Consider the following 14076-nt stretch of genomic DNA (forward strand, 5'->3'; position numbering starts at 1 on the left):
TAAAAGACAGAGGGCATTGGGCCTTTTTTTACATTTTCTTCTGACATTCCTTTTACTCTTATTTGCATTTCACAGGGTCAAGTGGCAGAAGATGTATTTAGAAATATTTTGGGAGTAGGGTAGTGTTGGTAGGAGATCTCAAGAAGGTTTGGATGCCATTTGGATGAGTTTAGAGTTTATTTTCAGGGAAATTACCAACCATTGAAGGTTTTTATATCCCATGATAGAAAGTGGTCTTTTTAGAGAATGTGTTTTGAAAGTTGTATTAGTTTTCTATGGTTGCTGTAACAAATTACCACAAATATCTTACATCAATACAAATTTATTATGTTATAGTACCATAGGTCAGAAATTAGCCCAGTTTCAATGGGCTAAAATCAAGGTTGTCCAGGTTGTGTTTCTTATTGGAGAGAATCCATTTCTATGCCCATTTTGGTTGTTGTCAGAATTCAGTTCCTTGCCACTATAACACTAAAGTTCCCATTTCTTTGCTAGCTGGAAGCTGAGGTTCATTCTCAGTTTCTAGAGACTGCCCACATTTCTTGTCTTATAACCCCTTCTTCCATCTTCAAAATCTTCAATGGCTGGTCAGGTCCTTCTCGTGTGTATAATTCTCCACTACCTCTTCTGTTGTCACATCTCTCTGGCCAAATATTGTCTTCCTTGTCTACTTTAAAGGGCTCATGTGATTACACAGGTCTCACCCATGTAATCCAAGATAATCTCTTATCCCAATGTGCATAAACATTATCACAGCTGCAAAGCTACCTTTTTCATGTAAAATAACATATTTATGTGTTCTGGGGATTAGAGTGTGAACATTTTTGGGGAGCCATTATTCTGCCTAACACAAAAGTCTTTAAAGTATAGATTGCATTTTAAATTTAGGAAATAGAGGGGATCCCTGGGTGGCTCAGTGATTTAGCACCTGCCTTTGGCCCAGGGCGTGATCCTGGAGTCCTGAGTTGGGCTCCCTTCATGGAGCCTGCTTCTCCCTCTGCCTGTGTCTGCCTCTCTCTGTGTCTCTCATGAGGAAAAAATAAAAATCTTAAAAAAAATTAAAAAAAATAAATTTAGGATATAGAAAATATTGTCCAAGGATAGAGTATGGTTCTTTCTTCAGTCTACATTGGCTAGGAGATTACTCATTTTTGTCCTGTATTCCCTCGTGTCTTGGATATCCAGAATTTCTCTATCATTTCCAGATTTGGAATACCTGGAATTTTCAGTTTTCAGGTTCTTTACTAAGTTCTCAACCAAAGGACTTTCTTGACTTTGTTAATCCCGTAATCTGTCGCTAAACCCAGTTTCTGGCCCTTCCTTCATTTCCTCTCAGCCATATCTGCCTCTGGAATCTCCTACTGTCTTGAGATTATACTCTCTTTGGATCTAAATGAGTTCACCTTGTTCTGGAGCTGCCAGGCTTCCTGTTGGACTTGATATGGCGATTGACCCTGTCCTGAGGTTCTGTTTTTCACTTCTTACCCATCTGTTAACTCTTTCCCTGTAGCTTGCTGCAGTCAGCTCAGCAGTGAGAGAAAGCATGGCCATTCTTAGGAGAGATTATTGCAGTATCTATGATCTTAGCCACAAGAGAAAGCTTCAAACTCTTTGAATATGAGAAGTAGCAGGAAGATAGAAGCCAAAATCTGTTGTGATACCATGGACTCTCCTGTAATTTTGGGGCTAAGAGCATGGGATTAAGAACCTGACATTTGGCAGTTCCATTCCATGCTCTGATGTCTGTCAGCTTTAGATAATGTTAAGTACTCTTTAAAAATTTTTTTTTATTTTTTTTAAATTTTTTTGTTTATTTATGATAGTCACAGAGAGAGAGAGAGGGAGAGACACAGGCAGAGGGAGAAGCAGGCTCCATGCACCGGGAGCCCGATGTGGGATTTGATCCCGGGTCTCCAGGATCGCGCCCTGGACCAAAGGCAGGCACCAAACTGCTGCGCCACCCAGGGATCCCTAAAAAATTTTTTTTAGAAAAGATTTTATTTATTTATTCATGAGACACACAAAGACAGAGAGAGAGGCAGAGACACAGGCAGAGAGAGAAGCAGGCTCCATGCACGGAGCCTGACATGGGACTTGATCCTGGGTCTCCAGGATCACGCCCTGGGATGAAGGCAGCACCAAACCCCTGAGCCACCTGGGCTGCCCTCTTTTTAAAAAGATTTAAATTCAATTTGCCAACATATAGTATAAGTCCAGTGCTCATCCCATAAAGTGCCCTCCTCAGTGCCCATCACCCAGCTACCCCATCCTCCCACCCAACCCCCCTTTCGCAACCCTTTGTTTCTCAGAGTTTGGAGTACCTCTCTGATTTTTTTCCCATTCAGTTTTCCTCCTTTCCCTTATAATCCCTTTCACTATATCTTATATTCCACATATTAGTGAAGCCATATTGGCTTATTTCACTCAGCATAATGCCCTCCAGTTCTATCCACATTGAAGCAAGTGGTGGGTATTTGTCTTTTCTGATGGCTCAGTAACATACTGTATGTATAGACCACATCTTCTCTATCCATTCATCTGTCGAAGGACATTGTGGCTCCTTCCACAGTTTGGCTATTGTGGACATTGCTGCTATGAATATTGGGGTGCAGGTGTCCCAGTGTTTCACTACAGCAGTATCTTGGGGGTAAATACCCAGAAGTGCAATTGCCGGGTTATAGGGTAGCTCTATTTTTAACTTCTTGAGGAACCTCTCCACTGTTTTTCAGTAAGTACTCTTTTTATTCTCAACTTTCTCATTTGTAAGGTGGGGTTGGAAGATAACCTCAAAGGCATTAAAGGAGATAATGTATGTAGCCCTAGTACAGTGTGATAAGTCCTCATTTTATATTTCATTCTTGGTCCTTCATAAAATGATGGAATATGGGCAGAGACACAACCAAGAAAACATAGGCTACTGGTGTGATACATTTCTACTTGGAAATTTTATTTTGAGTTTGGGAAAAGTAGTGGCTGGTAGAGTCAATGACAAAGCCAGTGGGATGCAGAGGGAGTAGTAGGATGTCATTTATCTTTAGTGATACTCTCAATCCAGGGTATATATTTGTGAATATCAGTGTAGATCCCAACATCTCCTCCCATGAAGTGTCCAACCTCAATCCCCTGGAGCTTGTTTTTGCAGATGACGGTAGCGACGGCCACCTCCTACCAGAGATTGTGCAGAGAGAGGAAGAGAGAGAGAGAGATGATCAGATCTTGTCATAGGAGACCTCTTGTCCCCAATATGGATAAGCTCTGCCTAGAGGTAGCATGATAGATCATGAAAACAGCACCAGATCAGGAGACAGGAAGCTGAAGTCATTTATCTAGCTTTTGCTGTGACTAGCTTTGTTTTGTCTTGAGAAAGTCCGAGAAAAACCTCTCTAGGACTCACATATAAAATGAGTCAAACCTTTTTTATTTCGACTGGTGAAGCCAGTTTCCACTGTGAAAAGTTTGAATTTTTCTAAGCCCATTTTGACTTCCAGCTATAAGAATAAATAATAAATGTAGCAAAGTGGAGGTGCTACATGACATGCTTTAATGAATAAAGACATCTGTAAGGAGGGCACATTACTGAAGGCACAATGGGGGCTTTGCTGCAGCCTTATAAAATTCTCAAAAAATTGTGAGAGGATGAGGGCTTTCTAATTTTTTTTTTTTGTTGTGCTTGGTTAACTAGACACATACAAGCAAATGAAAACTGAATATAGAGAAAAGATTACCCCAAAAATTCGGCTGAAGACTTTCACAAATTTAACACATAAGGAGTTCCTGTGGCTTTTCCCTTGTTCGGTTTTCTGGCACTCTTTATCAGACATCACAGGAGCCTCCAGGTTCTGCCTTAAATCAGGATGTCTACCTGAGGGAAGACAATAAAAGAAGCCTTCCTGTTTGCCATTGTTATGGAGTCTCTCCAACCACTACTGTCTCTTTCCACTGGTGTCTTGTGTGTATGTCTGAAACAAAAAGGAATGATCTTATGCATGGTTATAGGAGTTAATCCAGAGGATTTAAAAATAGCCTTTACATCTGTTTAAGAAGCAGAGTTTCCTTTCTACTCTGTGTCCAGTCTTGGAGGAATAAGAGGTGACCTGATTCAGATTCTCAGAGATGTCCTCTCCATGCAAAACAAGCCTATATGCAAGGGAGGAGCACAGCCTCTTCCTTGGGAGTTCTGCCTCTGACTGTCAGGGATGGTGTGGCCTCTGTGCAGAGTCAGATGGCCTGGTGGCTCCAGCACCTGAAACCTCAAGGAGGTAGTGGTATGTCAGCACCCTGGGGAGGGAGGAGCTTTGGACTTCTGAATGGATCTCTTTTTGCTAGATCACCCATGGTCTCTGCCCCTTCTCCTCTCCTCTCTTCTCAGCTATGTGGACCTGGTACTCTTCCTCAGCGCTAACTGATGACTCTGATTTACTGTGGGAGGTACACTCACCGTTGTTGTCCTGGCTCCAGTCCAAACCTGAGAGTAGACAGGTGGTGCCTGGACGGACATTGTTGGTGGCGAGGGGCAGAGGCTGGACTTTATTGTTGAGTTTGGCAGGTTTCGCCAGCTTAATGAGCATGAGGTCATCCTGTGGGGAGGTATGGCTAAAGTTCCAGTAGCGGATAATCTGGATGGGGTTAATTGTCTGTTCTGTGCCATCTCTGACTCTGATCCTGAAATTTCCCAGCATCACTTTTAGGTTTCTGGGGGAGAAGGGGTTGGAAGTAATCACTGTCACTATCACCATCACAATCATCATCATCATCATCATCATCATCATCATCACTGTTGTCAAAGATGATATTGAATGTTACAATGTGTCAGGTAGTACTGTGCCAGTTGCTTTCTTTGGATTACCTCATTGACTGACCACAACTAAACTATGAAGTGGATTCTAATTTTAATCCATTTTACAGGTGAAATAATGGAGGCACATACTAGTAATTCACCCACGGCCACACAGTAAGTGGTGGAGTCTTTATCCACTGTGTTTTCATGTAGTATCTTTAATGTAGAAGAGAGGAAAATTATGCATGGCATAGAAATACTATTTTCCCTCTACTCTAGCTCCAGCCTATCCAAATGGGCATTTCCATTATGGTGCAGCTAAGAGAATGGATGACCTAAGTATTAGAGCTGTTTGCTTCATCAGATCCACTCACAACCCGATTTCATCCTGCTCTCTATCTTTGGAGGGTGATATATGTGGATTAAGTCAATGGATTCTCCTGTTCGCTGGTCTCTGATTATGTTTTGGTTGATAGCAAGCACTTGGTAGTAATTGGAGGGAGAAAAATGAGGCTGGAATATTGATCCACCCAGCTCCCTTCCTGCAGGGTTGCTGCACAGTGCTTCCTATCAGGCAGTCCCACCACGTGGTGCTCCCCACCTTCTCTTTCTCTCCCCCGCTCTCCTCCACTTCCCTGCTCCTCTTCTTGTACCCCTTAAGCATAGGGGTAGTAATTATACTTTTCCAATAATAATCCTGGGGGCACTGAACTCTTCTCCTCAGTTTGTCTAATTTGCGTGCACCCTCAGTTACCTGCAGTCCCTTAACTGATATGGCATATTAAGACACATTCATATTTTCAGTAAAGAACTTGAAAAAGCTGCAGGGAGACTGAGGAGGCATGCTCTGGGGGGTAGGTTTCCTCACCAGAAGCACTACTGACATTGGAGCTGGATGATTGCTGTGGGGGCTGGCCTGCACACTGTAGGGTGTTCAGTGGCTGCCTTGGTGTGGCCTCTGGTTGCTAGATAGATGCCAAGAGCACAGCACCCTCCTTGGTGCATTGTAACAAACCCAGAGTATCTTCAGACTTTGCCACATGTCCCCTGGAAGGAAGGTTGCCATCATTTGAGAACCATTGATGTAGAATGAGTCACAGGGGCTTCAGGGTGTGGGCGTGAGGGTCCCTGGCACTCACGGTAAGTAGCAGTGAGCTGGGGCTAGCACCCAGTTGTCTTTGATGAGAACACCCACGCAGGGGTTGAAGTGAGACCTGAGGTATGCCAGATAGGGAGCATGGTCTTCTTTTTGCACAGAGTGAGCAGAGAAAACTGTCCCTGAGAAAATAATTAGTATTCTTAATATATAGAACATTCTTAAGAGATAAGACAGGTCTTAAGACAAATAAGACAATCAGCAGTTTCCTAGTTGAAAAGGAATATGAACAATTTTATTTTATTTTTTTGAATATGAACAATTTTAAAGAATTGGCCAAGAAATGTGAAAATGTTTGACCTTCTTTTTCTAATAAAAATGACATACCATTTTATCTAATATTTATAATAATAATTTTTGCTTTAATGTTGATAACATTAAAATCTCAGAAACCACAATGAAAAAGACCCTCTTTCATTGAATGTAGGGATGTGAATTGATTCTGTTTGCAAAGCAATTAGACATAGGAATCAAGAGTGTAAACAGTGCATCACCTGTATCCTAATAAAGAAATATTCCAAGATAGACAAAGATTATGAATGTGTGCTCAAATTTGAAATGTTAGCATGTGTTGACTGAGAGGTGGGATTATGAACAATTTATTTTTTTTTAATATTTCCAAATTTTTAATATGAACATGCAATATATATTTTTTATTTAAATTCAATTAGCCAACATAGTACATCATTAGTTTCAGATGTAGAGTTCAGTAATAAATCAATTGCATATAATACCCAGTGCTCATCACATCACATGCCCTCTTTAATGTCCATCACCCAGTTACCCCATCCCCCCCCACCTCCTCTCCAGCAACCCTCAGTTTGTTTCCCAGAGTTAAGAGTCTCTGATGCTTTGTCTCCCTCTCTGATTGTTTTTTTTTTTTCCATTCAGTTTTCTTCCTTCCCTTATGGTCCCCTGCACTATGTCTTATATTCTGCATATGAATGAAACCTTATGATGATGTCTTTCTTTGATTGGCTTATTTCACTTAGTATAATACTCTCCGGTTCCATCCATATCGACATAAATGGTAGGTATTCATCCTTTGTGATGGCTGAGTAATATTTCATTATAATATTTCATTATACACACACACACACACCATATCTTTATCCATATCTTTATCCATTCATTTGTTGAAAGATATCTCAGATCCTCCCACAGTTTGGCTATTGTGGACATTGCTGCTATGAACATTGCAGTGCAGGTGCCCCTTTATTTCACTACATCTGTATCTTTGGGGTAAATAGCCAGTAGTGCAATTGCTGAGTCATAGGGTAGCTCTGTTTTACCAAATTATCCCATCCTCTACCCCCCTCCCCTCCAGCAACCCTCTAGTTTGTTTCCTAGAGTTAAGAGTCTCTCATTTTAAAAAATGAATTAAGAAAAACACTTGAGAAGAAAAAGAGGAAGGCTGCTTGTAGTGTCAGGAATAAAGTACTATTCTTATCTTGGCTGTCCTTCGTTGTTTCATTAATCCTTCCCAAGCTTTGGCCTATACCTCCCTACACCCTTTTATGTTCACACAGAAATCCCAAGGGAAAAAAAAGGTGGCATATTAATAAGGACAAGAGGCATTAAGCTTGTTCTAAGTGCTTTACATGGATTTATTTAACATTTCACAACATCTCTATAATACAGGTAGTAATATCCCCATCATCTCTATAATACAGGTAGTAATATCCCCATGTTCTAAGTGGTTTACATGGATTTATTTAACATTTCACAACATCTCTATAATATCTCTATAATACAGGTAGTAATATCCCCATTTTAACTAAAGAAACTGAAGCACAGATGGGTTAATTTACTAGTCCAAGCTCACACAGCTAATAGTGATGCAACACAGGCAGTCAGAAAGTGGTGGGAAGTGCCTCACCAGCAAATTATGCCATCAGAAGGAGTTCTTGGAAGTCAGGGGGTGCAGGAAGTAGGGCACTCCCATGTCATCTTGTTTCTACCTTCTTCATTCCCTACATTCTGAGTCTCTTAGTTTTTGAAACACGGGGAATATCAGACTTCAAAATGAGTCCTCTGTCCCTCTTACTACACTGGGACTTGCCCTGTGGGTGATGAGACACACATAATGACTCACCTTGCTCATTGCTGAGTATTCTCCAAGGTGAGTGAGCACCATCACCCACTCCGTAGCTTAGCACTGGAAGGGTGGGTTCAGCCTCCTGAGAACCTTTGGGTGGGTCCAAGGAGCAGAGATACCTAATTCTGTCCATGACCATTTTTCCTAGGCTCTTCTTTTGTACCCTCCACACACCCCAGTCTGCCTTACTCCAGCCTAGACTATTAACCTGTGCCTTATAGGACAGAGTAGGTGGTCATGGATACATACCAGCAAGGACACCCAAATAGAAGATAAATTTCATAGCAGTCCAGATCTTTCCTTGGGAGATGCAGAAGATCAGAGTATGGAACTCTCAGGACAGTGTTCTTGTCAGGAACACCTGGTAGAACCAGTGGATATGGTTAGGCATGGGGATATGAAATGGGTTTGGAAAGCAGCTCTGGGCATAAACGGGGGCAGAAGAGGACTCCAGGTAGACAGATGAAGGCCCTTTTCCTCCAGGGAAGATGCACTGTGCCTCTCTTGGATCTTTTAGGGAAGGAAAAAAAAAAAAAAGGAAAAGAAAGAAAAGCCTAGTTTCATAGACTTAGACTTGCAGATCCAGGTCCCTCTACTTGCTCTCCCTAAAAGCCCATCTACCCAAATCAGCTGTCTATGGGGAAGTGAGCTCCAGGCTCAGGACTTGCAGATCCAGGTCCCTCTACTTGCTCTCCCTAAAAGCCCATCTACCCAAATCAGCTGTCTATGGGGAAGTGAGCTCCAGGCTCAGGACTTATCTTCCATATGGAGTTTCTGAGGCCAGGGCTGTGGGGGACAAGATTCACCACCTTAGCTCAGGCGGTATCCCCAGGTTTACTCTGAACCTCCCCAGGTTTACTCTGAACCCCCTAATACTTATACTTTTGCTTAGCCCCTCCCATCTTTATTACACTTCCTTCATCTTTCCCTGTGATCACTGTTTGTTTCATCACTCAGCCATCATCACCAACTTGGTCTGTTGTCCTGATCACCAGCTTCTCGCAAAAGGCATCTGGAAATGAAAAGCCCTCAGGGAACCTAGTTATTTTGACAGTTGGAGAATGATCTCTATTCTAGATTATAGAGGCTCTACGGTGTATTACCTAGGACCTACTGGGTGTTGGTGACAATTCAGAAGACGGGACCTGTCAGTGCTTTTTACCTAATGAAAAATTTCTTAGTCAGTAGTAAACTGCTAGGGTCATCCCCGGATAATTCGGAGCACACTCTTAGAAGAACACTTTCACTAATAGTACTTAACCAAATCCCAGGCCCTGAGCTAAATTCTTTATAGATACTGTCCTTGGTGATTTTGTATGAGGTCAGTCTGGGATATAAAACTAATTATACTTTGTATCACTCTAGTCCTTCAAAATCTTCTGAGCCCATAATCTCAATCCAGTGGCACAACAAGCCTGAAAGGTTAGCGGGGCTGGTATCATTTTTTATCTTGATCTGCAGGTAACAGAACTGAAACAGAATTTATATCAGTGTCTCAAAATCACACAAAATTGCAAAGACTAGAAGTAGAATCTAGGTCTTATCGTTGATACACATAGATTTTCAACCGCCTCCTCCGAGCTTCAGCTAATCAACTGGCTTTCTTGGATCTTGAAAACATACATTTCCTCACAGAAACTCCCTGAAGTGTGAAATGAAAAAGAGACATGGCACATACTTTCCTGACCTTCACAGTGAACACAGAAGTTCACTGGGGAGTAGGGCTGGTTTCTGAATCGTGCTTAAGGCTCAAAGACAGGATGGAGCTGTGGAAGGTTTTCTGCGGTGAGGGAGGGATTAGTTAACAGGAGTGAAACTGTGAAACTTCAGAGAGAGAGAGAGAGAGAGAGAGAGAAAGATATTTTCATTACTCTGAGGTTGTTGGTTCTAGATTTTTTTTTTTTTTTTTTTTTTTTTAGAAAGCTTATGGACCAGGAGGGGAGTTTGAGGCCTTTCCAAAGACAGCAGATTTCCTGGAGGAGGCTGGTCTGTGAGCTTCAAATTAGTATCTCCAGCCCAGACCTCCTATCCCCACAGATACAGCTGTCTCCTAGAAACCATTTTTTTTTTCTTGCATCTGCTTTAGGTTCCTGAAATATAGCATGTCAGAATTTTACCCTTTATTCCCCCAGCCTTTGAATGCATTCTTTTGCCTCTTTTCCTTATTTTAGGAGATAACTGTACCTCCTACTTGTTTGATTTCTTTTTCTCACCACTCAACCTCAAACCATCCTACTTCCAGCAGTCTCTTAAATCCATCCTTACCTTTCCATTCACACTGCTGTCATCCTAATCCAGGCCATAATCTTGTGCTTGAACTAATATATGTGCCCATCTGGTGTTGCTGAACCTGACATTCTCTTTATTTAGAATTGTTTCTTCCCCCCTCTAAAATGCATGTGAAATAATGACATGCTCCTTTTAAAATCTCTTCAGTGGTTCCCTATTGCCTATAGAATAAACCCTTAGCATGCTGTAGAGGCCTCCCTTGGTCCTCATCTCATTGTGTTCCATAACCCTTTCTTCTCAGCTTCTCTCCTCCACCCCTCTTCCACCCACCCTGCCCCACATACTTTCTCCAGGCCTAACAAAGTACTTCAAAGGGTGGATTTTCTTATTTCAGTACTAATAACCTTTTTATATTATGTTGACTTTTGAGTGCTTCCTGTAGTTTGCCAATCCCATTTATTTTTCCCTTTTTTCTTAAAAGGTTTACTTATTTGAGAGAGAGAAAGCGAGAGCAGGAGGAGGGGCAAAGGGAGAATCCTCAAGCAGACATCCTGCTGAGCGCAGGGTGCATTGTGGGGCTCAATCCCATGACCCCGAGATCATGACCTGAACTGAAATCAAGAGTCGGTCATTGAACAACTGAGTCACCCAGGTGCCTCTTTTTCCTTTTTTGTTTTAGGATACTGATATCTGATATGGACATCATTCTTAAAGCTTATCTTTGAAAAAAATAACCTTAGAATTCTGTGGATGGATGTGTGTGTGTACAAAACTCAGCATTTCCTTATATGTCTGTGATTTTTTTGTTATTAATTTTTTGTTAGTATTATTACTGGATTCCTTGTACATGTGGAGACATATATGTTCCTAGCCTCATTCCACAAATTATCTGGTTTATAGAGACTCTAATTCAGTTATTGTTTCATTCTACTATCTGACTTTCTTTTTTAAAAATTTTATTTTTATTTTTATTTTTTTATTTATTTTTATTTATTTTTTAAGATTTATTTATGATAGACATAGAAAGAGGCAGAGATACGGGAGGAGGGAGAAGCAGGCTCCATGCCAGGAGCCTGATGCGGGACTTGATCCCGGGACTCCAGGATCGCGCCCTGGGCCAAAGGCAGGCGCCAAACCGCTGAGCCACCCAGGGATCCGCCCCCCAAAATTTTTTTAAAATTTAAATTCAATTTGCCAACATATAGTATAACACCCAGTGCTCATCTCATCAAGTGCCCTACTTAGTGCCTGTCACCCAGTTACCCCATGGCCCACCCACCTCCCCTTCTGCAACCCTTTGTTTGTTTCCCAGAGTTAGGAGTCTCTCATGATTTGTCTCCCTCTCTAATTTTTCCCACTCAGTTCCCCTCCTTCCCCTGTAATCCCTTTCACTATTTCTTATATTCCACGTATGAGTGAAACCCTGATTTTTCTATTTAGGTAATATTCTTGTTATATCCTGCCACCAAAAATCAATTTGGAAAAGGCAGCTATAGAGAAGGGAGAAAAAGAAAGAGAGCAGAGGAGGGTATGTAGTGAGAACAGATTTAGAGCCCTGACAAGAGCCACTTATGTTGGTATTGTTTGGTTTTCTTCAGATGGTGTCTGTGGTTGGGAGACACGACCTGTACAGGTGAAGCAGTTCTGAGGAGGGATGGGCTAGGCACCACCCGCATAAAAGGGAGGGGGTGGGGGCCATGTCACACAGAAGGGCGGGACACAGCTCTGCTTCATCTGAGTAGCCCAGAAAGGACAGGGGTCAATGGGACATGTAGAGGGAGGACTGGTCACACATTGTGGGGGAAGGGACTGGTGATAAGAACTGAGAGGCTAGGGGAGGCTTGGGATGAATTTTAACTCCACAGACGGTTTACTTGACTCCTGCTTTGGAATTCTTTTCCCTAGCTGAGATAGATAAAGCTCAGATCCTTGGGCCTCATCTTCCCATAGGGCGGGCTTCAGTTAGCCTGAGAAGACCTCCATGCCTACTGACTGGTGGGCGGCTATGACTGGTGAGACCCCTTTCACGCAGAGGATCAAGAGTGGCAGGAGACACCTCTAGAAGACAGACTTTTGTAGAATCCTTATCCTCATTTCTCCCCCCTGCACCTTCTGCTGCCCAGAATCCCCACGCAGGACATAAGTTCTCTGCCTGCTTTGTGCCTGTTAGTTTCCACTACACCCTTATCCTCAGCACAGGATTCAGGCGTCAACATGAATTGTATCCTATTAACTTTGCTGATGGTGACTGGTGAGTGACCAAAGGGAATTCTTTGTCAAGTTCATTAGGACTCAGTTGGGGAGTGAGACTGTGACACCATATATTGGGGAGGGAGAGCTGCGGGATCAGGGACATGGAAGTTTGGGAAATGGGTGATACATTACTCATTTTATGTACAGGCTCAGTCATCGGTAGGACCTAACTAAAACTTCTACTGTGGGCTCAAGCCTCCTCCTAATGTCTTATAAAGTTCTTGGGCTAAAATATGGAAGCATGCCAGAAGGGAGAATGGAGGTGGGAGCCTGGAAGAGGGCATAGGAACGTATGAAAGACATAGAAAACAAAAAGGCAGGTATTCTGCTGTAAGGGTCAAAAGGAAAAGGTTGATTTTGCTCTTGGGTTTTAAAATATAATGTGGAATAATAAGAATAATCACCATCACCACTGCTAACTTAAAAGCACAGAACTATATAGTGCTTTTATAATAGATACTGTTCTCTTCATATTAACTCATTTGATTCTTATAACACCTTTGTGAGGTAAGTAGTAATATTATTCTTTTTTTTTTGATGAGGAAACTAAGTAATTAAGTAACTTGCCCGCAATGAAGTTGGTATGGCTCTGTAATTAAGAAATTATGCTCTCCTACCTAGTTGTATGGCCTGGGACAAATACCCTAACCTCTCTGAGCCTCAATTTCCATATGTGCAATGTGAGAAAAATACCCATTTTTCAAAAACATCAGTGCTTCCTAAACCTATACTAGACTGAGTGGAGATAACCATGTTAAGTGGGGCAGGGAGTAGGGCTTTCAGATAGAGGAGCCAGTAAGTGTGAAGGGCATGAGGTGTGATATGTTAACTGAAAGACCATCTGTATGGCTGGAGCAAAGAGGAAAGAAGTAGTTTAAGAGTCATATAGTAGAGGGTCTTCTAGCCTTAGTTTTAGAAATGATCCTGGATATGATAGGAGTCATTTAAAGAGTTTTATTTTTATTTATTTTTTTTATGACAGTCACAGAGAGAGAGAGAGAGGCAGAGACACAGGCAGAGGGAGAAGCAGGCTCCATGCACTGGGAGCCTGACGTGGGATTCGATCCCGGGTCTCCAGGATCGCGCCCTGGGCCAAAGACCGGCGCTAAACCACTGCGCCACCCAGGGATCCCAAAGAGTTTTATTTTTTAATTAAAAAATATTTTATTTATATGACGGAGAGAGCGAGAGAGCACAGGCAGGGGGAGCAGCAGAGGGAGAGGGAGAAGCAGGCTTCCCACTGAGCAGGGAGCCCGGTGCGGGGCTCGATCCCAGGACCCTGAGCCAAAGGCAGACGCTTAACCGACTGAGCAACCAGGCACCCCTAATGAGTTTAAAATATCAGTTTTATTACTATATGATTTAGAAAGATTCACGTGACTGTAGTGTGGAGAATGGATTTGGGCAGAGATATGGGTTATAGGTGGAAAAGATCTTAAGAGAAATTTAAGAGACTGTTGCAACTTGCTGGGCAACAGAGTAGACTAGGGTAGTGGCAGTGAGTCTGAAATAAAAGGATATCAGAGGCAATAATGAGATAGAAGTCATGATCAGTTGAATGTG

The 14076-nt window shown here is 42.2% G+C and overlaps 2 protein-coding genes across 2 annotated transcripts in view; one reads left to right on the forward strand and one right to left on the reverse strand.

Moving 5' to 3' along the window:
• Positions 1-3024: 3024 nt before the first annotated feature.
• On the reverse strand, positions 3025-8314 carry PRSS37 (serine protease 37). Its single transcript, XM_055334823.1, has 5 exons — positions 8281-8314; positions 5917-6055; positions 4439-4692; positions 3726-3862; positions 3025-3165 (listed from the first exon to the last, which is right to left on the reverse strand). The coding sequence occupies exons 1-5, from the start codon at positions 8312-8314 to the stop codon at positions 3025-3027; spliced, it is 705 nt and encodes a 234-aa protein (XP_055190798.1).
• A 4160-nt stretch (positions 8315-12474) lies between these two features.
• The window catches only part of LOC129515737 (putative inactive serine protease 58), a 33056-nt gene continuing 31454 nt past the window's right edge, over positions 12475-14076 (forward strand). Inside the window, exon 1 of the mRNA XM_055334772.1 lies at positions 12475-12511. Coding sequence (XP_055190747.1) covers positions 12475-12511 — 37 coding nt within the window. The remainder of the gene's footprint in view (positions 12512-14076) is intronic.

Source organism: Nyctereutes procyonoides, unplaced genomic scaffold (genome assembly GCF_905146905.1).
Source record: "Nyctereutes procyonoides isolate TBG_1078 unplaced genomic scaffold, NYPRO_anot_genome, whole genome shotgun sequence".
NCBI lineage: Eukaryota > Metazoa > Chordata > Mammalia > Carnivora > Canidae > Nyctereutes > Nyctereutes procyonoides.

What these genes read in the sequence shown, in the direction of transcription:
- PRSS37 (XM_055334823.1), bottom strand. Translation starts at nt 8,314, where the DNA reads ATGAAATTTATCTTCTATTTGGGTGTCCTTGCTG. An exon ending in CCAGCTCACTGCTACTTACC is followed by an intron (nt 4,693 to 5,916) that starts GTGAGTGCCAGG and finishes CTTCTCCCCCAG; the next exon opens with AAACCTAAAAGTGATGCTGG. An exon ending in TCTTCAGCCGAATTTTTGGG is followed by an intron (nt 3,166 to 3,725) that starts GTAATCTTTTCT and finishes AATCTCTGGTAG; the next exon opens with GAGGTGGCCGTCGCTACCGT.